General features: G+C 42.1%; 2 protein-coding genes across 3 annotated transcripts; both read right to left on the bottom strand.

The window, feature by feature from the left end:
• Positions 1–118: 118 nt before the first annotated feature.
• tlcd5a (TLC domain containing 5a) lies at positions 119–6,571 on the bottom strand. Of its 2 annotated transcripts, none has more exons than XM_033632372.2 (3): positions 6,162–6,571; positions 3,974–4,177; positions 119–3,574 (listed from the first exon to the last, which is right to left on the bottom strand). In XM_033632372.2, the coding sequence occupies exons 2-3, from the start codon at positions 4,167–4,169 to the stop codon at positions 3,042–3,044; spliced, it is 729 nt and encodes a 242-aa protein (XP_033488263.1). In that variant the 5' UTR covers positions 4,170–4,177; positions 6,162–6,571; the 3' UTR covers positions 119–3,041. The 2 variants fall into 2 exon arrangements, with proteins under 2 accessions (XP_033488263.1, XP_033488264.1); XM_033632373.2 differs by lacking the exon at positions 6,162–6,571 and adding an exon at positions 4,342–6,147.
• An 869-nt stretch (positions 6,572–7,440) lies between these two features.
• Positions 7,441–23,545, bottom strand: oafa (OAF homolog a (Drosophila)). The gene is made up of 4 exons (XM_033630339.2): positions 22,789–23,545; positions 11,082–11,216; positions 10,764–10,944; positions 7,441–9,392 (listed from the first exon to the last, which is right to left on the bottom strand). The coding sequence occupies exons 1-4, from the start codon at positions 23,017–23,019 to the stop codon at positions 9,118–9,120; spliced, it is 822 nt and encodes a 273-aa protein (XP_033486230.1). The 5' UTR covers positions 23,020–23,545; the 3' UTR covers positions 7,441–9,117.
• Positions 23,546–23,786: the final 241 nt, after the last annotated feature.

The raw sequence follows: 23,786 nt of genomic DNA, 5'->3' as shown, positions 1-23,786 counted from the left end.
CACCTTTAATACACATATTTAAAATTGAATTCATGCCGAAAAGGACGATAAAAAGTTAAACTGGCCAACTGTGATCAACTCAAGTAGAATGTGACACTATTTTCAGTTGTCAATGACATATTTTCTTTCATCCTTTTATTGTCTTCATACAAGCACTGCCAAATGACTCATGTCTCCTCACTGATCATTCATATATAATTGATATGACACCATCATGTGGACAGTTGAGGTAACTTCAGTCTCAGTCCTATATTACATCACAGTACTTGTGGCATTTAATGATGCAACTGCAGCTCATCCTTTAGTTTTAGTTGAAATTTCATTGATTAAAATTTATTTGAAAGCATACAAACAATCCATCCACGACTGAAAACGGTTCGTCATTACGTCCTTACGTTGGAGGGTTTACAGTACAGCACGGGACAAAAAACAAACGAAAAATTAGGAAAGTACATTCAGATAACTAAGGCACACACCAGTTAGATTTTTACCTTCTTGAAGACAACAGTGATGCTAACATGATTCTCAACAATGGCAGCCATGTAAACAGACTTTGTATGAGCACAACACATCAAATGTCAATCAAATATAAATAGGGAAACAAAGGGATGGCAGGTTTTTGAGCACATTACTGAAGACATCCATGTGCAGTACAATAAAAAAAAAAAAAAAAAGATATATCATAATAATAAAAACACAGATATCAAGTCTGAGCATGAGGATGAAACCTGGAAGTGCGGTAAGCTTCAAGGCATGAAACAAATCCAGTCATGGAGCAGGCTAAATTGTAATATAATATTCTCTATGCATGACACTCTACCTGTCTTTATGCACATATGTGTTCAGTGTGGTTGGAATCAACATCACAATATTGAGATGAATATATTTTTTTCTGGTAATTAATATGACATTATAGCAAATGTAGGCAAAATCACACATTAAATACTAAAACTGTCAAAACTCTTTACACACATCAATCGAAAAATTTAAATCACTATTTTTGTATGTTAGTGTGTTTGGGATGAACGAAGCAGAATTTGGCAATAACAATAACCCGATATGATTATATCATGTTGAAATGATTTCACTGACAGTCGCTAAATGACAACTAACTATAGTGTCACTGCCTTGTGTTTAAGGAGCAGTGTGTAGGATTTAGTGACATCTATTGGTGAGGACTGCAGCCTGCAACTAGCTGAAACTTCTCCTCTGTGCCACGCATTAACTCCTGGGTAGTAATCCTTCAGTGTTCGTTGTTCAGGAGGTTTTTACCAGGGGCCGAATTATCTACAGGTCTCTTCCTCTCCAAAACAAACAGACCAGGTGGTACTTTTGAATCCTTGCTTTTTAAAATAAATGCAATAAAATTAAAATTAAATAAAAATGTAAAACTCTGGGACTACTGTCACCTTAAATCTACCGAAAAAATATCAGAAGAAGAGGGAAAAAAACTACTGTCAACATTTTCACGCAAAGAGTTTGCCTAAAATGAAACTCAAATTACTGATGGCAAGTCATGACGCTGGCAAACGTGAAAGACTGGCGTGCAGTAGAGAATCTCCAGAAAAGTCTGCACTATTTTGTGAGAGATCTTCGGATATGTGCCACGCAACTTAGGTCACATCGCTTCCAAATCCATTCAATTCATCACAGAGGGGGCGCTAACCACAAAGGCAGATGCGAAAAAGTGAATGGCCCTGTCTGGAGCCAGTGTTTGGTTTGTTCATTTTGGGCTCCTGTAGAAATATGGCGGTGCAACATGGAGATCTCTGTCAACAAGCACCTGCTCCCTATGTAGATAAGAGCAGCTCTTTCTAAGGTAAATGAACAAAATGAAAAAACAATTCTTATTTTCAGGTGATAATACGCTAAAGAAAACATACTTATTATATTATATTCCACTTCTGCCAATATATCCCCCTAAATCCTACACACGTGACCTCTGAAACTCGGCGTAAAACTCTAGGGGCTAGAAACAAAAAATGAATGCATGATTGCATAGGTTTTCATTTTGCCCTAGGATTTAAAGGTGGATACAAAAAAAAGAACTGAAGAGGAAGTCAGATAGCTCACAATAAATTGCATTTGATTGTCATGTCTAACAAGATCTCAGTGAGACTGAAACATGACTCTATTAAATTAAATTAACTGGGAGCTATCAGCACAGAGTGCAAATCGTCTGAGAGGAAACACTTAAGATAACTTAATATAATAAGTACAAACTCTGACACCATTTCATTAAACATTTCAAGATATTCATCATTAATATAAATATCCAGATGGACTGCAAAATAGCATTACCAGTGTAGAACTATGTAATTTAGTGGTTCCTTTCTGTGTATCACTTTACATGAAGTGAGTAAAATAACTGAAATGTTTTTTGGGCAGGCTCTGCGACAGGATTTCACACAGCAGGCAAAAGCTTATAGGAATGATAAACTAAATCTAACAAAGTAATCAAACACATCACACACATTTCTCTGGAACTTTCTGGTATGACTTCATCTCCCTGAGTACACCTTTCACATCTGCTTAAAGTTTCCCATGCACCGAAAAAAAGACAAAAAAACAGGGTTCCAAGGAAACCACTCCTAACTTGTTCTGAAATGACTACAAAAATTTCTCAAGCAGGACAGGCATTACATGTAAACTGTCTCTTTCCTAACATCGAGCTCTCCTTTGAAGCAACACCACCACATATGACTAGGCCACAGTTCACTGCAACTGAAAGCAACATCTGCTCATGTGTTTATAGAAAGTGCTTTGGTTTTCAGTGACATAAACTACATCTGTGTTGTTAACTGCACATTTTACTCAGTAATCAAACACATGTTCAGCTGCAATAACTGCATAAAAAATGTTTTTTCTTTCTTCCAAAAATGCACAGGTGTTAGACCTTACAGATGTCACGAGACATCACTCTGAAATATCCCTTTTTAAATCTGTTTAACATACAAAAAGTTGATTTTCTTTGCACTTTCCCTTGTGCGTCCAAAGTGAAAAACACAGACACAGATTTCCTTTAGAGAAGCACAAGCCGATCAGTCCTTCTTCCCGTCATGACCATTAGCTGCCACTATCTCTTGCTGGTCCCTCTTCTGTTTCTGCCAGCTCTTGCTCTTCCGAATGGCAAATCGAACAATGTCCACCATAAACACCCAGGATAGAGCGTACATAGCCACTCCCCCACACTTGATAAAGAATCTGGGTCTTGGGGAGATCAGCTCACAGTACAGCATTGTGCCTCCCACAAAGACTCGCATCAACACAAACAGCAGCACAAACAGGACGTCCACAACGTCCCCCAGCAGCGTCCCGTAATGTCCTGTCTGTTTGAGGAACCAGCGTGCCTGCAGGAGGGGGTTGGTGATTTCGCTGCCAAAGAGTACCGCGCAGGACTCGATGCCAGACTCCCCCAACCACAGGGTCAACAGGATTCCCAAGATGCTCATGGTGTGGTGGGCCAGCATAACGGGTCCCTCTGTGCGGAAGTACACACACCAGGCCATATCAAAGATAAAGTAGCCCAGGCTCACCACCATGGCACCTATCTGCAGAGGAGTGTTCTTAGTGCCTGGCACAAAAACAAAATCAGACAGTTCTTAGTTAGCATGTTTTTATGCAAGCAAAAACAATCATGAAATCACAAATATAATATGTGCTATCATTGTAGCATGAGCACATAATTATTAATATCAACATGTAAAACAAACTTTCGAAGGAAGCTAAAATCATTTGGTCACTGATAAATAGTTTATTCACATTTTAAAATCTTTACATTTGGTAGTTTGAATCAAACTGTGCACACTATTCACTGTATCAAGAAACACTAAACATTTTCAACATGCTAAGCTATGTAGAGCTGAAAAGATCAGTCAATCACGACAAACTATGTTTATACTCAATTTGTCTTTTAAGTAATTTTTCAAGCAAAAACACTGATATAAAAATCCCCACAGGGTAAGTGGGCTACCTGGATAAGTGAAAGGCCAGGGTCCATCCACATAGCCTATGTATCCTGTGATGCAGACTGCCAAGATGCCGTGTGCCAGGGTGACAAGTCGACAGTTCCACTCAGAGCTCCTGGACCCGTTAAGGTTACACAAGATAAAGTAGAGAGAGACCCAACAAGACAGGCTCAGGAACGCACAAACCATAACCAGTGCCATCTTCTCTTCTACAGACAAAAAAAGAAGAAGAAGAAGAAAACAACAACTAAACCAACTTACAGTTTCTCTCAAAAATTGTGCCTGTCAGCAATCATCAAGCCAACTTTGGATCACATTCCACAGAAAACAGAAAAATGCATCGAGGAACATCTTGTGCTGTAATATCGCTTACAGTAGAAAGAGACAGCATTACCGTCCAGAGACTTGGACTGTGCAATCCTTTGTAAGTGACCAACAATTAGCCTTTGCTTGAACTATAATAGAACTATAGTTGGCCGGTCGAGGGTCTGGTGGGGTGAGGGGGACGTCTCTTCTTCTGCTGTGACGTTTGTACTAGGAGGTGAGACCATGCAGATGGTCGGGCCCACCCTCACTGGAGTGGAACAAGAAGTCTCAAAGACTTCAAGCAAGTTTCAAAACTAGATGAGAGGTTACTGGGTGCAGGGTCTCAGACAGTTCTCATCAGAGAGAAAGGTTATTTCAGTTGTTTTTAAATGACATGTGTCATAAAAATATTATTGTTGTCTTGCTTGCGTAGATACAAGGATGTCAGGGGGGCTTGGAGAGGTGGAGCCGTAATATTACAGTATATGTAGCAGGACAACTCAGTTTGTTGACAACTCAACTGTTAACTTAAACTGTATGCAAAACAGAGTGGCAGTTACAAACTGTTTTTTCGCAATTAAGCATTTTAAAATGTCAGATAATACTGAAAAATTGCCCTTACGTGATTTATTCAAATTGCTGGTGTTGACCAATTAACAGTCCGAAACCCAAAAGTAATTATTTTCATTGTTAAATGATCTGTGAATTATATTTTCAATTAACCCATTAATTGACCAGTGTGTCACAAAGGCTTAAATGTCGTCCTCAATTGTCTTGTTATGTCCACAACCAAAAAATATTCAAGTTAACTGTCAAAGAGGAGTGGAAAAACAGAACATATTCAAATTTAGGAAGCTGGTATCAAATAATTTTGGCTTTCATTTTCTTAAAAAAAAAATACTCACAACAATTATTCAACAATAAAATCAGCTGGCGAATAAGTTAGCCCAATAGTTGACGCCTAATCCATTAGTCTTTAAAGCTCTATTATCAACTTCTGTCTTGATCACTTCACTTGTAACATAAAATGGCTGCAATGGGTAGGTGAAATACTGGGACTGTTTGCTGCTTTATAAATGAGAGCATATATAGAAGTTAAGTTTGGTTAGGTATTATTTTGTCAGGAACAACCCACGCCTTAACACAAACACTCAAAAAACAAACATAAAAAGAGATAAGAAAACCAAACCCAAAAACAGGATCCAAAACTAACAACCTACACAAACAAGGTGTTATGCATGAAACTAAAGTAAACACCAGAAAAACCAGGGGCGCGGGAGAGAACTGCATCATTCAAATAACATACATAGTAATTTTAATGTAATGCATTATAACTGTGTTTTATAACCTCTGTGTCCTGTGTGGTGCTGCTGTCTTTGCCAGGAGTCTCAAGTTAAACAGGTTTAGTAAACTTTACTGGTTAAATAAAGTTATATATACACACAGGTGAGACACTGGAGCTGTTAAATGCATTTTGAATAAGAGAAATGGAAGTCGTTTGGGTTTTTAAAATGCTCAACATGAGAGAGAGGTACATGTATAACGCTTAAATTACGTTCCCATGGAAACCTGTAAAAATAAAATACAGGACTAGCAGTTAGCAACTAGCTAGCCGGATTTATGTCATCACTCACTAATGTGTTTTCCCTTTTTAAACCAAGCTAGCTCCCACAGAGGGCAGCTGATGTTGGCAAACTGAAAGGGCAGGAGGACAAGGGTTTATCCCTCCATTTAAGAGGATGCTCACTGACAGGCTAAATACTCTGTTAGCTGGATCCGTTATGCTATGCTAGCACTCTAACCGGTAGCAGGCTAACGTTAGGAGGCTAACAAAGCGTTTTCCTGTGGGATTGTGACGCGTCCACAAACGCAGTGAAATATATTTACCTTGGTGGTGCACATGTGGCTGTCTCTTCGTTTACATCCCGCGTGGTTTGTGTCCTGTGACGATGCGTTTCTAAGGCAGACTGTCAAAGGTTTGCTAGCAGACACAGTGGCTGCTATTTGTTGTCTTGTAACGTTACGGTGTCTCCGCCGGTGGCAACAGCAGCCTCCTCCAGCATCCCTTCAGTCCCGCTCCACTTTATTGGTCGCGCGCTGTACGTACAACTGTCACAACTAACGTTAGTAGTATTAACGTGTATTGAGATCACGCTATATTATCACTTACTTCACCGTAGTTTAGAGATAATGGCAAGCTTGTTGAATATGTAAAAGTAAAATGCATGTTTCCATCCTTCCTGGTGTCTTCCCAAAGCAATGGGAAGTGGCCTTATCTTTTTTTAACAGTGGCGACACCCTGTGGTCAATTGTAGGAATTACACACAAATTCCCCTCCAGAAGGGGGACAAAATGGAAGAACTACATAATTATTAATTATTCGTATTACAAATATTCTAACATGTGGAATAGGGGGGCACACAGTGGTTTTATGGGAGGACATCTTATCTGCATGACCTGGATTGAAACACTGGTGGCAAGTCCTGCACAAGCAGTGCTTTACCCATGCTCTACCCCCCCAGGATTGGGTCACTTAGGAGATATTTTCCACATGAACTCAATGAAGCATCACATTATCATTAGAATTGAATATTAGATTCCTGGTGGCTGAGGGTTTAGGGTTAGGGTTAGGGTGTTAAGGGGTTAGGGTTAGGGCTGTTTGTGTAGCCATACATTCTCACCTCGAGTCCAGCCTGGAACCTTTGTTAGTTACCTTTCTTTTCACTGTCAGCTCTCTGTTGTATGGATTGGATTACTGAATCGGCCTACTGTGCCAGGGGCCCAAATGTAGAGTGGGTCTGTTGCCCCTTACCTGCAAAATGCCCCTTACATTAACACATACTGACTAGGAAGAGATTAAAGATGACCACAAAGAGATGAAAAAGAACTGCAAAGAGACACAAAATAACTCCAAAAAGGGGCAAAACAGCCACGAAGAAAAACAAAATGACCAAAATAAAAAAGCATAAAATTACCTCGGTGAGTCACAGAACTTCTACAACGACAAAAACCACAAGGAGATGCATTACAACTACAATGAGATGCAAAACAACAATATAAAAAAAGCTAATCAACTATAAAGAGTGTGTCTTCCTCTTATGTAGGATACATATCTGTGCCCAGGGACCCATTGTCTGATAAGACATAAAAAGTTACTTACAATGTGTGCAGTGCAAAGAAAGACTTTATTGAAAATATTCATGTAAAACTCAACTCTTAAATGGTACACCACCTAATTGCTTCATTTTTTCCTTATAGCAACTTTTTACAACATATTCAAAACTCTTTCATAGAAAAAATACCTTTACAAACTTAATCTACAATTACATAGCAAAGATATCAGTGGAAATGTTAAGGCACTTGATCACCAGTAAAGGCCACCAATAGAAATATTTCACTCATTTGGTTCTTTAGTTAGCAGGACATAGCAACACACAAAACACAAAAGGATCTTTTGATATGGCAGTAATGATGGAAATGAAGACGGAGGTAAGACAAGCCAAAATCATACTTTGACCTCTAGCTCTAAAGAACAGACAGACACAATGAGATTTGGTCCCACAAGTTCAAGAAGTGATCCTTGAATTATGTATGAAATATTATAAGGGATTTGAGTTGCATAAATTATAGACATTTAACTGCTGACATGGACAGACAAAAGTGAAACCCAATAACCAGTATTTTGGCATTGGGATACAACAGAAAACACTTAACTGACACATAGTTTAACCAGAAGATGGCAGTATAGACTATTAAAAAGGCCATACTGTAGTTATAGTGAACACTAACATGGAAAAACACCACAGTGAAGAGTCTGTTTCTAGAAACTGAAACATTACACCCTTCTTTTGACAGTATTTCCTTTGACTTTGGTTTATTTGACACTTTTGAACAGACTGATAATGTGAGTGGTGGGCATGAGATGTCCCCCATGGATATACTTATCAATGAGGCAAAGCAGAGCTACAACTGTCCTATGAAATAAGATTATAAACCTGTTTATCCACACTCTCTGTACAACCATGAAAACTTGGCAACAAAGTGGTGTCACATATGGATGAGTCGAGAAACGACACCCAAAATCCAAGAGGTTAAACATTTCTGAAACTTGTTTGAGTACTTACTGTTACTGAGGACCTATGGTTGAGACTTTAAGAGTTTAATGCAAAAAGATACAAAAATAGTCCTCAATAATTTCGCTTTGCAACCAAAATAAATAAAGCCAGCATTGAAGAAGCATTTCCTTTGTCAGCCAACTTACATTGTTATTAACAAGCTGGCTACAAACTTTTTCACAGAACTTTGTAAGACAGATAATTCCACCATCCAAATTTTCCTTCACCAGGATGGAGGATTATGTTTGTCCAATATGAATCCTTTGATCAGAGTGGGACTCTGTTGTTCCTCTGCTGGTGTTAAATTGACCAGAAATGCCCTGTCCAGCTTTGTGCATACAGTAGCTTGTTTGGGAGGTTATTGTTGTTGGCGTCTGTCATCTGCTCCAATAATTTCTCCAAAAAAGGCACAAAAGTGACAGCTTCCTGGCAAAGTCACATTATAGCTGACAACGATATGTCATTTTCCCAGAAAAGGCTTAAAGTTAGTGGGTCCTCTTAGAACGACGTGCTGCATCTCTCCGTCCTCAAAGGTTTTGGTCTCATTTGGAACCTGAAATAATTTCTGTGTCAGCTCAAACATCTGGATCTCACCACTCCCCCACCTGAGACAGTTTCACTTAGCATCACGTAAACTGAGGTCCAGTGTTACTGTGTTCACTCTGAATAGCATGGGTGGGGAAGCATTAGCTTAATGTATTTATTTCTTAACCATCCAGAACAAAATGCTAGGTCTCCTCGTCCCATAGGCACAGCTGTTTTTGAGGAACATAGTAAGTAAAATGGTAGCCCTTGCTGCAGCTCTTTATGCCACACTTGTAGGTCGAGCCTTTGCCCGTGGTGTCCCGGCTGCGGCAGTACTTCAGCAGACATGGGTACCACTCCAAACGCAGGCTGTATGTGCAGAGACAGGGCTGCCACAAGTCTTTAGTAGAGTGACAGGCCTGAAAGCTGGGCGCCTCTGTTGTTTGGGGCAGGACCTCGAATATGGAGCCATCCACTCCTATAACACAGACAGCAGAGGGGCATTATTACCAGAGCTTGTGGTTTTAAAAACAAAAGCAAGCTATTATAGAGTTGTGTGAATCATTCTCTTTCTGATTTCACTCAATTAAACAGTGAAGAGGGCAAACAAAGTGGCTAAAAAGAGGGGAGATGGTGCAGTAAAAGGGGAGCTTTGTTATGCAAAGAAGATGCTACAGTGATTCCCTCCACTGATAATGGTGCGCAGTGCTTGGTGAACCATGACCATCAACATTGTATCCTCTGTAACAGTGCTGTCTGTGCACAATAATGCTGTCATATGGATTCTCCTCAGTCTGGATAATTTGGATGTCACTGCTATTAAGATACTGGATCCTACTTCAGGAATAAAATAGTTAATGGAAATGTTGTCAGTCTCGGAAAGTGAACGTTTCTCTGAATGTTTAGAGATTCAAAGATTTTATTTTCAAGGTGAAAGTGGAAGATTAACCAGGAATGTCAAGAGACAAAGAGGAAGGTAAACAAAGATAGCACTAACAGTAATAGAGTGTTATCACCAAAGAGCCAAAGATAGTACTTGAAGTAATATCACTAAAATAGAGTGGAAAGACGTGTTTGGGTGATAGAAAAAGGAAAGATAGTGTCCCAGAGATAAAGAGTGTCAGTGCAGAGATATAGTGTACAGAGACGAACAGGAGGGATTAGAGAAACGAGAAAGAGATAGGAGAAGAGACAGAAACTTTGCCCTCACAGAACTTGTTGCTCGTATTGAAGGCGGAAATGTTGTACTGTTATTCTGTCTCGCTATTCTGTATAAAAGAGGGAGAGGGGACAGAGCTGTCTTGCCTTTAGGCCACCCGTGAAAGCAGTAACAGCTCCCGATCAATGTCTGTGTAAAAGAGACTGCCGACAGGATGGGGCAGGTGTGACATTTTTGTGTTATGTGTGCGACCCACCACCCAGAGATTTAAAAAGCAGCAGGAGCAGTTAGCAGTTAGCAGCTACCTCAAAGAAGTGGAAGAACGGCAGCCCAAAGTGTCAGCAGATTGGGCAGAAAATGAGGTCTGGATGCTCCCTAAGCTCTGAGCAGAGGGCGAGATCAGCCCCAACATAACAGAGGGGTAAATGATTGTTATGCCAAGTTATTGTTAAGAAAGCCCGACATGTATGTACTATGTCGTACAAGAGGTTGATGTTGTGTTACACGCCTCTTTTGCTTGGGGATTGCCAGCAAAGTCCCTAAATCACACTGGGGCTGCATTATGCAAGAGTTGTTTGGTTTTGCACAAAAAAGCAAAGTCAGCATAATAAAGAGTCTTCGTTGGGGCCCTTTTGCAAGATCTTTGTGTAAAAAAGGCTGATAATAAACAAAAACAAGACAATCACTGACCTTTGTCTAGCCAGTGTTTGACATCGGACTCCCTGGTGTAGATGGCCTCCCTGGCCTCGCTGCACATGTTGTGGATGTGTGAGCTGAGCTGAGAGGCCTGACTTAGGTTGACCGCCACGCTCATTGTCAGCTGCTCCAGCCCTCTCCGCTCCTCTGCCAAGCGAATGGCCTGAGGGTTTTTCTGAACAGACAGCACAGATGATCAGTGTTCACACCCTCAAATGCTCCGGACATCATACTATAAATATTTAAGTTTTCAAGAGCTGACAATGTTGATGATACAGCACATAAATTCTGCCTGACGCCTTGACGTCATACCTGTCTGAGACGGGCCATGGACTCGCTGGGGATGATCTCATTGCGGCTGAGCCGAGAGATGAAACACAAGGCCTGGTACTGGTTCTGCCCTCTTTCCAGCTCGCCCAGGATCAGCGCTCGGAATATCTTCACATCCTGTAAGACATAAGGGATGAGGGATGACTGGCTGAACGGATAAACAGACGATTCCCAGAAGACATTGAAGTGGTGCATGAAGCGGGGTTATAATAACTTACTGTTTATATGTGCAGGCTCATACAGATTACAACAAATATTCGTTTCATTCCGGTACTTAATGTAGCACTTTTCCAGACACTCCAAGTAATTCAATATGTGGAGTTCAAAGATGTTCAAACAACTGTCTGCTAAAAGTAAAGAGGAGTTTATGTTCTCTACGCCCATAGAGCCTCATCTGACAGTTTGTTGATACTTTTTATTGTCTGTCGGCCTAAGCTACATTGCTCCAGTCAGGCTCTGGTTATTTGTACTGTCAAATTAAGGCTTTGGGCCTCCTGTTTCCAGACAAACTTATCAGAATTGCCCACATTTCGTAAAAGTCTGAAACATTTTACCACGCTGTTTTATGTGGAACTGTAGAAGTAGGAAAATAGTGATAGTGGAGAATTCACAAAATAAATAAAAAAAACTTGTTGCTGTTGGCAAGTGTGTGAGAGATCTGGCACCAAACCCAAGGCCATAAAGAGTTCTGTGAGAGGGCATGCAAAGCATCATGGGAAGCTCCAACAGTGGGGAGAGCAGAGCAGTAGACCTGTCCTCCTATTCATCAGACACCCCCCTCTTCTTGCTGGCTTCAGCTCCAAGACAGACACACACAGTCCCAAACACCCCTCCTCCGCTTTTCACACACTCGTCTGAAGCAAACAGGCTGCAAAGGAGTAGCAGTTTGACGGCTTTCACTCCCTAAGCAGGAGGGACTCTGGGATAGATAAACAGCCCAGAGATAACCCTATTGAGTTCCCCTTAAGCTCTCCGGTTCCACATCCTGTATGCAGAAGTGTACACACTGGCAAGAAAGCAACACAACCTGCCTTAGAAGTGTTTACGCTCCGTAGTTCTTTATAGACTACTTTGCATGATCACGGGTTCATCATTCTAACGAGTGCTTTTGTCTGTGAAAAGAGTTTCTGGCAGGCGCACAATATAAGCATGGGTATTACACAAGACAATCATGTGATACTATTTGACCTTTGGAAAGCAAATTACTGAGCAAATATTGATTCACAGGCTTTATGTGATATTAACCTCAGATTTTCCCTCATGTGTCTTCATGAGCTGCTCAGTGAATTAGAACATAGACTCAAAGGACTGTGGGAACACAGAAAGCTGAAATTAAATACTTCAAATGTTGCCATACTGTGATAACGAGCCAGCGCTCTATATTATTTCTTTTTTTTTTTACAGAAAGAACAAAGTCTGCATGATTAAAGAGAGTGTCAAGACTCTTCTGAGGCATGAATATATCATAGTGAAAAGAGTGAGATGTAAGGAAAAGGGAGTACAACGCCGACAGAGAGACAGCCAAGAGTGCCATTTCCCCCTAAGTGTAGGGAGACGCAGAGGCCACGACTTCAAGACCTCCCATATTGCAGACACATGGCGCTATGCTGGGACGCTGTGTGTATACGTGTGTGTGTGTCGGCAGAGAGGGAGAAAGAGAGAGAGACGGGGGAAGGCATTCGTGTCAGCCACACAGATTTGCCCCAGGGCTCTCTGGGTAATTACAGAGAGGCTGTGTAGCTCCACCAACTCTGCTTCTTTGGATCTGGTAAAGGGTAGACGCTGAGATCTCCTCCTCCTCGTGTCATTATGTGTCCAGATTAATGATTGTCTACTTCTGCTGCCCTGCATTTGAATTTATGGCCAAAAATGGGCGAGGGGACAGCAACAGGGCTTCATGTGGCAATCACTTTGTCTATGCACATTTTTGCGTTCTTGCAGAGAGTTAGATGAGAAAAACAAAACTGCTCTCATGTCTGTATGCTAAATATCAAGCTGAAGTTAGTAGTCGATGAGCTTAGTTTTCCACAAAGTCTGAAAATTGGGATAACCAGCTGGCCCAGCTCTGTCCGAAAGTAACAAAATTCACCTACCAGAACCTCATTAACTGAGAAAACATATCTTGTTTAATAATTTGGGCAGACACACTAAAATATTTTTGTCTCCGGCCAAAGGTTCAAGCTGTCGTGCATAACTTCTGTCTCCCCCTTCTGGTGGTGAGAGTAATTACACAAACACTATCGGCTCGTGCTTACGATGTACGCCTGCAGGTGAGCTTGCTGCATCTCCCCCGCCCTTAGGAGCGCTTTCTTAAGGCTTCTCATGCAAATATTTTGACTTTAATCCTTAGCTGAGTCCTTAGCAGCAGCCTGGATTTGATACTGACTCAGGGCTCTTTCCTGCGTATCGTCCCCTGCCTCTCTCTCTCTCTCTCTCTCTCTCTCTCTCCCCTCTTTCCTGTTCATGTTCAGCTATATGATCTCATTTAAAAAAAGGCTAAATAAATAAATATATAAAGCCTCTAAATGCAGAGTTTCTTTTCTATCTGGAGCATCCACTCAAGAAACTTTCCTTGGATACTTCTTAGGATTTTCCACCATAGCTTCCATCATACTCCAAGCTACTGCTCTATCGTTATGGCCTCTTCCTCCTTCCTGTCCCCTTTAGCTCTGGCTGTTTGACTTAAAACCCATCACTTCCAGTGCAAAAAGTCACCACAGACACCTGAGACCCCAATTATGGTATAATGTGAAATAGACAGAGCTTCTCCAGGCGGCAAAAGGCTTAATCAGCACTGTGTGAACTTGTTTGGCTCGAATGTAACATTCATTTATATATAGAAGTCTTGCACTCCAACTTTTAAAAGAAATGATGTGTAATTGTGGCCTTTAAATCGTAATAACAAACCAATGTTGATGTCTTTACGGTTTAGGTGCTGCTGAGATAATAATCAGCATGGCTTCTAAAAGCAAAAAGAGTAATAACAATGACATCATCTCCACATCTCCATCCAGACAGAAGCTGCTGGATTCAACGCTTTGTTTGGACAAGACTCGCCCCACTCCTGCCAGCCTGGAACCAGCACTGGCACATGCACGTTCACTGACTCATTCGTGCGGACGCACTCAGAATGTGATAAAAGAAAACGCGGTAAAAGAGTGTGATGCACTGTGGTGTGATTAAAGGAGGTTTTACACCTGTTATGTTATGATGACAGGCAGTATTCAAACAGCAGGAGAGAGTGAGTACTGAACGGACTGATCAAACAACAGCTACGTCTTTTAAATCCTGCCAAGTGGGTTGATGGTGTTTTTTCTAAGTCAGGGAATTATGCAAACTGCAGATGAGGGAAGATAGTGGTACCGTTTGACTTTGACAGTAGATCAGACAAATATGATTGAGGCAGGTGTCAAGCTCCTGTGGGATATCAGTAGTGGTTAATATGTGGTTTCCTGGTTTGGCAAAACCTGTTTCACCTGTGCTATGGGTACAGATAAAGATTTAGTCAACTGCTGCTCAAAAATCCCAGATAAGGATCCAGTTGGTAAACTTAAAGCTGGTGATATATCTGAAAAGGAAATTCAGCTTTAGGACATATAGTCAAGAGGGCCTGCTAGAGCTTGAAAATGAAGAGTAAGTGAATTCATAACTGCTCCTTAAAGAAGTAAAGCCTATATCAGGAAAATGAGTCACTCCCCAAAAGTACATTTTCACAGACCTACATAAAAATTAAAGGTTTGCAGACCAACATTTAGAGAAAATCACCAGGTCTGGACATTAAGAATTAAAAGAGTGACATTTCCCCATCTTGAAAAAAGCGGGTAATACCATAATCAAAGGACCGTGTAGCCTTGAGTTTTTCCTCAACCAGCGCAGTGTAAATGTCAGCACAGCTATAAATAATCCACACAAGTACAGATTCCTAAGCATTGCTCCTTGACACCCGGGACTTAGTCCATTTGCAGACAAACCAGCTACCACTGGCCAACAGCCAAACACAAGTCTGTATTCATGCAGCCTGACTAGTAGGTCATACTAAGACCTGTTAAACAGGAGAAAGGTGGGGGGCTGTTTCATTGGTGGTTACCTTTGGTGGGCCAGGTTATTTAAGAGGTGCACAAAAGCCTATTCAGACACTCAAAGGGTGCCATTTACAGTGAACATTCTCCCTCACTGTAGATGTAACCCGGCAGGCCAAATGCATTCTCCTCACAGAGGGTATACCTGGTTTACTGGCTGTGAAATGGAAGCTTTGTGAAGCCCTGCGCTGAAAGAATAATAAGGTTATTTTCTGTAAAGGTTATTTTGCTAAGAGCACTTTTAATGTCCTAGTTAAATTTTCTCACCAACTCTGACCTCAAACAAAAGATAGCTGCTCTATGCATCAACAGTAATGAAAGCTGTAGTAATATACAGTTTATTAGCACCTCTGTCTTATTTGTGTCTCGTTTAAACAGACACACACATAGTCAGGTCCAACTTCTATGCACAATATACAGTATAATGCCTTGTTATGAACTGATATTGCTAACAAAGGCTAATTTGGCAAGACTTGGTATTGTTCACGTCTTGCTTTACAACTTCTTGTACTGGAATGTGGCCAACCCAGGTGTGACGTAATTCCCAGGCCCGACCTCCGACTTCCGAGGTAAATGGAACGCGGCATAACTGTGCCAACTCACTCTTGCATGCATGGGTGGACATTCAAACACACACAAATGCATGCACACACAGACCCACAAACACAAACAGTGTGCCAGTAGCTATCCCCTGTGCAGGAGGTCCTTCCTGTTTTCCAATCCCCTCTAAGACCCTGTCTGTTGATAAGGCTGATGGCTGGCTGGGGAGGACTGTTGGTCAGCCACGTTCTGATGAGTCATTTGGGATCACTGTGGGTCTGTGTGGGTATTTGAGTTGGTCTTTTTTTCAAGCAAGCTGTTAAAACAGAAACCAAAAAGTTCCTGGGGAATTAAAAAAACATAACCAACAACTGCATTTTCATTTTCTGTTTTTTTGAAGGTCTTCTCCAAGTCAACAGCTACTGAGCTGGCAACCTAACAAAAATCCCCAATGCTAATATAAATGCTCACTGTTTTGGCATCACACAAGCTTTCCAGTTTATCCCTTTGGCCTTTATTTGCGAAGACATAAGTGATGAAATGTGGTGTTTACTTTTAGGACCCATAACCTACCTAAATGACTCCGACTCACCCTTAAAAACAACATATGGATTTACCCTGTTTGGTGATGGGGAGGATATTTGCCTTGGCACATGGGGGAAGCCCAGTGGAAAAGCACAGGTGTAGGCAGGGATTAAAGATCATGATGGGAGACAGAGGGAGAGGGGGTGAGACAGACTCACACAGACAAAAGGAGCGGGAGAAAAGCCGCTGCGCTAAGAAATGCTTGAGTTGAAGCTAATTACATAGGCTCCAAAGGCAGGAATGTGGAGTCACATTTGGGGCTGGTCACACCTGGCTGTCCAAAGAGCAAACCAATTAGTTAACAGTGGCAGTGAATGGACAATAAAAACACTGGAGGCCACAGAAAGAAAAGCGTTCCTCTTAGCTATTCTCCTGACCACAGTGGAAGGTAACTTCTTTTTCAACAGTTGGAGTGTTATTATTTTACGCGTTACACGTGAACTCAGACACACAGCCACAAAACTCCACCAAGCAGCCTCTACTTGAAACTTTAGGCCTTCAAACCTGTGCAAAATACTCACAGGCCACAATGAGGGAGCCTGTCATTGACACAGAATCTGGCTACAATTATCCAGACACCCAAACTGTTTATGGAGACTTTGCATTCAGGAAATGAGAGGGACACAAACAGTGAGTGCTAACAGGGAAGGAAATGAGGCAGATAGATAAGGCATAAACAATAGAGGTGGCTTAGGGCCCCATTCAGCTTCTAACTGATGGCCCACAGCTTTCATATCCTGTTTCAGGGGACACACAAACAGCTATTTAATCAGAAGGCATTTAAACATAATGGTGTAATTAAACTATATATAATTACACTAGATATTCAGATGAATAATGATGATGAATAATCCTTTTCATAGCTGTTTATCCAAATATCCTTAAACAACATACATTTACTAACATTAAACTGTCATTACAAAAAGGTTTGAATGTTATCAGTGTGTTTGACCTGAAATTGGAACATGCGGCTTAAAATAAAGTTACTTTTTGCAGTAAAACCAAGCACTCTGATGCTGGTTTCTTCAGATTGTTAAAAATATATTTTCACCCCTTTGCTTTCTAGACTCTTTTTCAGAGCACTGACAATAGACACTGTGTTTTACGGCTGGAAAAGTAACACAAGAGCAGTTTATTTGACAAGAAAAAGGATGATGTAATCCCGTTCCAGGTGTAGACCCTCATAACTTCAGCACCAGAACTGACTGAACTGTCAAAGGGGCTGCAGTGAAGTCAAACACAATAAATTAGTTTGAAGCAAGCTGGGTAAGCCAAAAAGATGCAGTCGTGAATTTGACAAAAGGACATTTCAGGACACAACAGACGGTTTGGCAGAGTAAACCCTATGTTGGCTCTTTTGCTGCCAACTGCAATCTTAAAACCTTAAAGTTAGTTCAAAATGATCACAGCTATGCACAGTGGAAGCCACAACTACTGTCTTCTTGTCCATCAAAGGCTGTTGCCAAATCACTCCTCAGCCCACTGTCCCCGATCAGTGGAAAGAATTTAAAAAAGGTGGATGATAGCTGTCCCTCCCTGCTGTGTCCGCTCTCCCTGCATGACTGTGGGAATGGGAAGCTTTTTCTTTATCAGTGGCATTACAGACGAACATCTGGCCTGCTGGTGGGAGGAGGATAAAGGATAAAGACATCAACAGGGGCCGCGGGGCCACGAGAGGCCAAAGGGGGCCCATGTGGGGGCCTTGCAGGGCCACAACAAGGCCAAAGAAGAAGCTATTTCCTGGGATTCAGAGTCAGCAGTGAACAAAGGGTGGCTAGGGGGAAGATTAAGCATATGGGTTCATCTTTGAAAAGGTCCAGTGCCTGCACAAATTGCAATTAAAGAGACAGAACAACCCATATCTGAAATAATTTCCTCCATGTGATCAATTTCATGTCAAACAGATATCACTTTATAAAAATAGGAGCGGCACGGTAACTGTGAATCACACATCTTGTTTTGCAATGCAGCAACTTATCTGTGGAACTTCGCTCTCCCACACGGAAACAAGCCACAGCATGGAAAGGAAAACTGAGTAGGAGTAGAGGTCTTCTAAGGTGCTGTGCAACGTAAACAAGGGCTCCAATATCTGAGCATCTATTGGGGTTAAGGAGGATAGACTCAAGTCTATTTTCAGTTGTGTTTCATTTTCACTCTGTCTGGGGACAATTCCTCACATGGATGATTTCACGCAGCATTGGGTGACTCGCAGATGACTCACTGTAACCTTTCCCAACCTTTCACAATGGGGGAGAGGAAAACTCTATAATGCCCCTGTAATGTGTCTTCAACTGTGTCTGTAAAAGAACAACAACATTTCCCAGAACAGGTGACACTTAACTGTAACAAAAAAAAAAAAAAAAAAAAAAAAAGACAAGTTTGTGCAAGTGACAAAGTGGTATGGTGTTTCAGGGTTGAGTAAGAGGCAAGGTGTGCCAGCCCAACGAAAAAAGAGCAAGACATAGAATGTGGTGACGGCACTGCACCAACATGCCACTGATGCACAGTACTTGCCATCAGGGAAAAACAACCGGCAGTTGCTTCATTTGGCAAACATCGGCATTTCCCACAAATAAAAAAGAACAAAATGGGTTGCCAGAAAGCCTCCCACACAGGAGAGGGTTTACCTAATAGCTAATAAAGATCACAGCCCAAATCCATTTGAACACATTTAATGGGTGATCCATGGGCGTATGAGAATGCCAAAATGGATCATAGAAACTGTGCTATATACCCCAAAGGGAGGGCACAAAGAAAGGCCGACCAACCTGCCTCCCCCACCCCCAACTCTCATCTTGTGTTTGACAGAGCACATAAGGGTGTGTGAAGAATCTCCAATTCATTCTTACAGCAAGCTCACTGTTGGGCGTATCCATAAAGCCTCTGTGCTTTGAAGACAATCAGAATATACACTAGAGTGAACCGAGCTGAGGGTAAATCAGATCCCGGCTGAAACACGATCCTGTTTATGAGGCCGAAATGAAATGAGAATCAATAACATGGCCGATGCACTCATTCTCACCACGGTGCCACTGTTTACAAAATCCAGAGCCATTAACATGATAGTGTGAGACAGTGAGTGTCGAGTGGCCTCCAACATCTGTTGCTCCCGTGACCCATCGGCATGGCAAAGGGTCACTCTCATGCCATGTCTGCACTGATGTGGGTACATTTAAAACTTTTCCAGCACAGAAAAATACTTCCCAAAGTGGGTTACTCTGAAAATGGTGCAATAATGAAACTTTAGGGTTCACTTCAGTTGGCCTAAGTGGCTTACGCGTCCCCAAAAGACATTGTTTAAGCACTTTCCCACTATTTTTGTGAGGACAGCGGACTGTGAGAATGTGATCTCAAAACACTAGTGTGGGTGGAAAGCTTTTCAAATTTAAACAGCCTTTTCAAATTATTCTGCATCACCATAGCCAAATGTTTACTGGTATATTTGTCTTTAAATACATCAAAACACATCGAAAAATGTTAAAGCTCTCGCACATGATTTCTCAAAGAGCCAAGGTGCATGTAACAAAAGATGCACGAGGATGTGCACCATTGCATCCCAGAAATTAAACCTTCCTCTTGTGCTAACTCAGCCGAGAGGCCTGTGAAGTCACTCACATTCCTGCATTGATCAAACCCACTAGTTAGACATGAAAGCACGACACACAGAGAATAAACTGATTAGCTCCTCTGACAGAGTTTTTTTACATCTGGAAAGAGCCAGAACAGCCTCTCAAATATGTGAGACATTTCCCTTGGATTAAACTCCAAGACATGGTTTATGTTCAGCTCAAGGTCTTAGACTGTTAGACCATAAATTGTTGCAGTGGTTGCCGAAGGAAAAAAAAAAAATCTGATTTGCACTGAATTGGCAAATGACTTAAGAGGGACTGTCTATTCAAGGCTACAACAACACATCTGATTTGTCTTGTGTTAAAAAAAAACCTGTACATTTAAATTGAGCGTGTGCTGAGCTGCAAACAGATTGCTGCAATTTGACATAATTGAGAGTGCATTCGGCTGTAAATACTTCACCGTGATACCAGATTGAAATGATGTAGTGTGAGATTACAAACAAGTCCCTCAAGATTTTAGCAAGTTAAGCAACCTACAGAGAGGATGATCGACTCCTCCTCATGAGACCTTTCCTTCACAAAAATGTTAATAGTGCAGCTCTTCAGGGGTTTGAACTCAATACACGATGTTATCGACACAGTGAGATTTACTCGACTTGACGCAGGGGTGTCACGAGCGAGCTAAACCACATCATCTTTTCCATATGTCGACATGCCTTCAGAACAAACGTAACCCTCCTGAAATCACAGCGCCGCTGATTCTCACAGTGATTCACTGCTTGGATAAGGTTGACTAAACTTCCTTCTCACATCCAGCAGACCACTCCGCCGGCGTCTAATGGCTATAGCATTTACCATCACATCTCTGCCACGTATTCACAAAGCAGACAAGAGCAAGACGGCTGCTGTCTGATGATTATTTATAGAGGTTTTTTAATGATCCCAGTCATAGCAAACATTATGACACAGACCTCAATTCTGGATGAATTAAAAAAAAAAGTTTACAAGGGAAATGCTTGTTTACTCAGCAGGAAAAACTCTTCCAAGCAGTACTTTAACCTGCACAGCACCTATCCACCTTTGGCTGTGTATTTCATTATAAATCTCCCGTGTCTAACATCCCTGTTAAAACACTCTTCTTCCCACATGCGTTCATTTGGACTGTATATTCATGGCAGCTGGACGTGACAGCTCTTCCAACTTTCCATAAATCTTGGAGATACTGCACAAGAGCTGAATGAAAACCACATGCAGGAGAAACGGAGGAGAGAGCAGGAAGAAGTGAGCAAGAGACAGAGCGGGGGGACAGGGGGAGAAAGAGACAGAGAGAAAGGGGGGGCAGAGAGGCCAACCTACAACTGGAACAGATAAATCAAGCGGCGGAGAAGTAAAATGATCTAAGAAGTCGTGTTGACTTTATTCAAATAAACAAAACCACATGTGCATATGTATGCCCGTGTGCAGGGACGTGTGCACGCATGAGGGGACACAGCAGCATGGCACCAAGCACAAGGCTCTCTGCTCACAGATCAGTGTATGTCTCTTTATATTGGTGTGTCACCAATGATTGGGGGTGACGGCCTCTTCTCTTTCAACTCTAAATTAGCTGTTTTGGTTAGTGAACCAGACGTGCAGATCAAAAAGGTCAGACATGCCCACTTAATCCTGGTAAATCTCCCCCTTCACATCTCGCCAGCCTGTCAGCTTCTGTGTGACAGCAACCATCACAGACACATGCCTTTGCTCTGTGCGCCTCTGTAAACCCCCCCCCCCCACCACCACCACCACCACCACCACCACCCTCCTCCTCCCTTATGCACAGCAGTTGTAGTTTTCCTTCCAGGACTGACATTTATGTGTCTCCGAGTGGTCATTGTCAAAAGTGAAACAAGTGTCATCTTTCCAAAAAATCGTGAGTGCAGTGCTGCTCGGGGAGGGACACTCGCTCTGCTCCTCTACTTTTAGAAGAATGCTAAATATGGCCGCTGATGATCAGCTCTTGGGCCAGACCCGTCAGCAGCCGGGGTTTTAAGGCCACTGTGGCGTGTGGACGTCCACATCTAAGGAGCAGCAGCTGTCTTGACCTCCGTGAAACTCAAGCTGGGACGGAAAAAGATGAATGAAACTACTACCAAGTGCTACTTTAGTATATGTGTGAGTTACAATATCTGCTCCAGAGGCGGGGTTAGGCTTTTGGGATGTTTTCCTTTGAGCTTCACACTGCATTTTTGGCTTTTACTTTAACCATTTAGCTTGACCCAGGAGGCCACTGGGGTTACTTTATGCCAGCACTGATAGGATATAGATTTGGAGCTGACCTCTTGAGATGATCAAGGAAGGAGATGATGAAAGGTGTGGAGAAAATGGTTATTTACCCCCAGCTATCACACTGTTTTGGGGCTTTTGTTACCCGTAGGGACATGACTTGGATTTGTTAGGGCTTTATGGTCATGTGAAACTTACACACACCCTCAGATTTGGGAGCGTCAACCAGGTGAAATTGTTATGTGACTGAACTTAAATCAGTGGTTCCCAAAGAAGCCCAAAAGTCCCAAAAACAAGGAGTAAGTCTTTTTGGATTCTATCAAGAATGGCATTTAACATTAAATTAACTGTATTTGACTACAATCAATTTGCTATTAGATTAATTAATACAATATGTAATGTATTTATCACTACTGGATACCCCACAACGCACACATGGGCCCCAACCTTCATTTTGGAGACCAAGAATTGCAATTGTACAAAGTTCTGGTTCAGGCTAAATTTGCATCTAAACTGACACCTTCCACATTTCATCAGGCTAAATTTACATCTCACACACCTCACCAGGGTGTCTGAATGAGGGGAGGAAATCGTTCCCTGAACGCACCACAGCGTTTAGTCTGAGTGGTAAACAAAACCACCTCTCACCTGTTTGAAGTCCGCCACAAAAGTGATGAGTGTCCCATCTCCCTGCTTGAATTCGAGTGATATCGAGTCTCTTTCAGTGTCCGCCTCCAAGACCTCCTCGGTCACCAGTCCGTCAGCGAGCCGGACCCGGACCCGCAGCTCTGACCCGAGTCCCACAGCGGCCACCAGCACCAGGGCGCACAGACGGGTCAGTATCCGAACTGAAGCCGCAGAGATGCAACTCGCAAACATCCCCAAAGACGCAAAACTGAACCGGACAGAGGAAAAAACCGAGGCGAAATCAAAAGATCTGCGTTCATATCCCTTAACTATTCCCCTGTGTGTTTTCTTAAAGTCTTTTCCTTCATAGTCAAAGTGGAGTTTACAGGTCGCGCTTCCATATGCTCCCCCGTGTGCCAGCACTTTCCACAATCTCACACACGGTCATGGAAATCAAACGACAATCTTCTCCCCCCCTTTGACTGAAATCTCTGCTTTTCACTTGTGGGAGCTGAGTTCACTCCCCATTGAAAGTCTCTCGCTCCGGCGTTGTTGTTAAGATCATGCGCATTTCAGTTCCCCTCTGCGCTACAGCCAATAATACTCCGATGATCGCATGTTGCTTCTCATTCTGCTTTGTGTTGATATCCCCGTCTGCTTTTTTTCTGCCTTCTGCAATTCATGCAGTCCCGTCACTTCCTATCCGTCGGTATCCCACTGCTCGCCTGGCCTCCAAAACTTTGTGTTGTGAGTGAGTGTGAGCGGTGAGTGAGAGCAGGGATGGTAGTAAACTCTTAAAGCCATACCACCCTCTGAAAACTCTGCCCATCCCCCTAAAGGCCTCATGTGATCATCCTGCACTCCAGCAAGCAGGCTCAACTAATAACACCCCCCGACCATTATAACAAAGGTGTTGTTGGGATTTGTAAATCACAGCTCTGCAGATGTTGCTGCTGTCATGTAGGGATAAATAAAAGACTGCTGCTGCTGGTGGGTATCAAAAAGCAAATAATAACTAG

Source organism: Epinephelus lanceolatus, chromosome 4, assembly GCF_041903045.1.
Source record: "Epinephelus lanceolatus isolate andai-2023 chromosome 4, ASM4190304v1, whole genome shotgun sequence".
NCBI classification, from domain to species: domain Eukaryota; kingdom Metazoa; phylum Chordata; class Actinopteri; order Perciformes; family Serranidae; genus Epinephelus; species Epinephelus lanceolatus.
The sequence above is the reverse complement of the archived record's forward strand: the minus strand, read 5'-3'. Positions and strand labels throughout refer to the sequence as shown.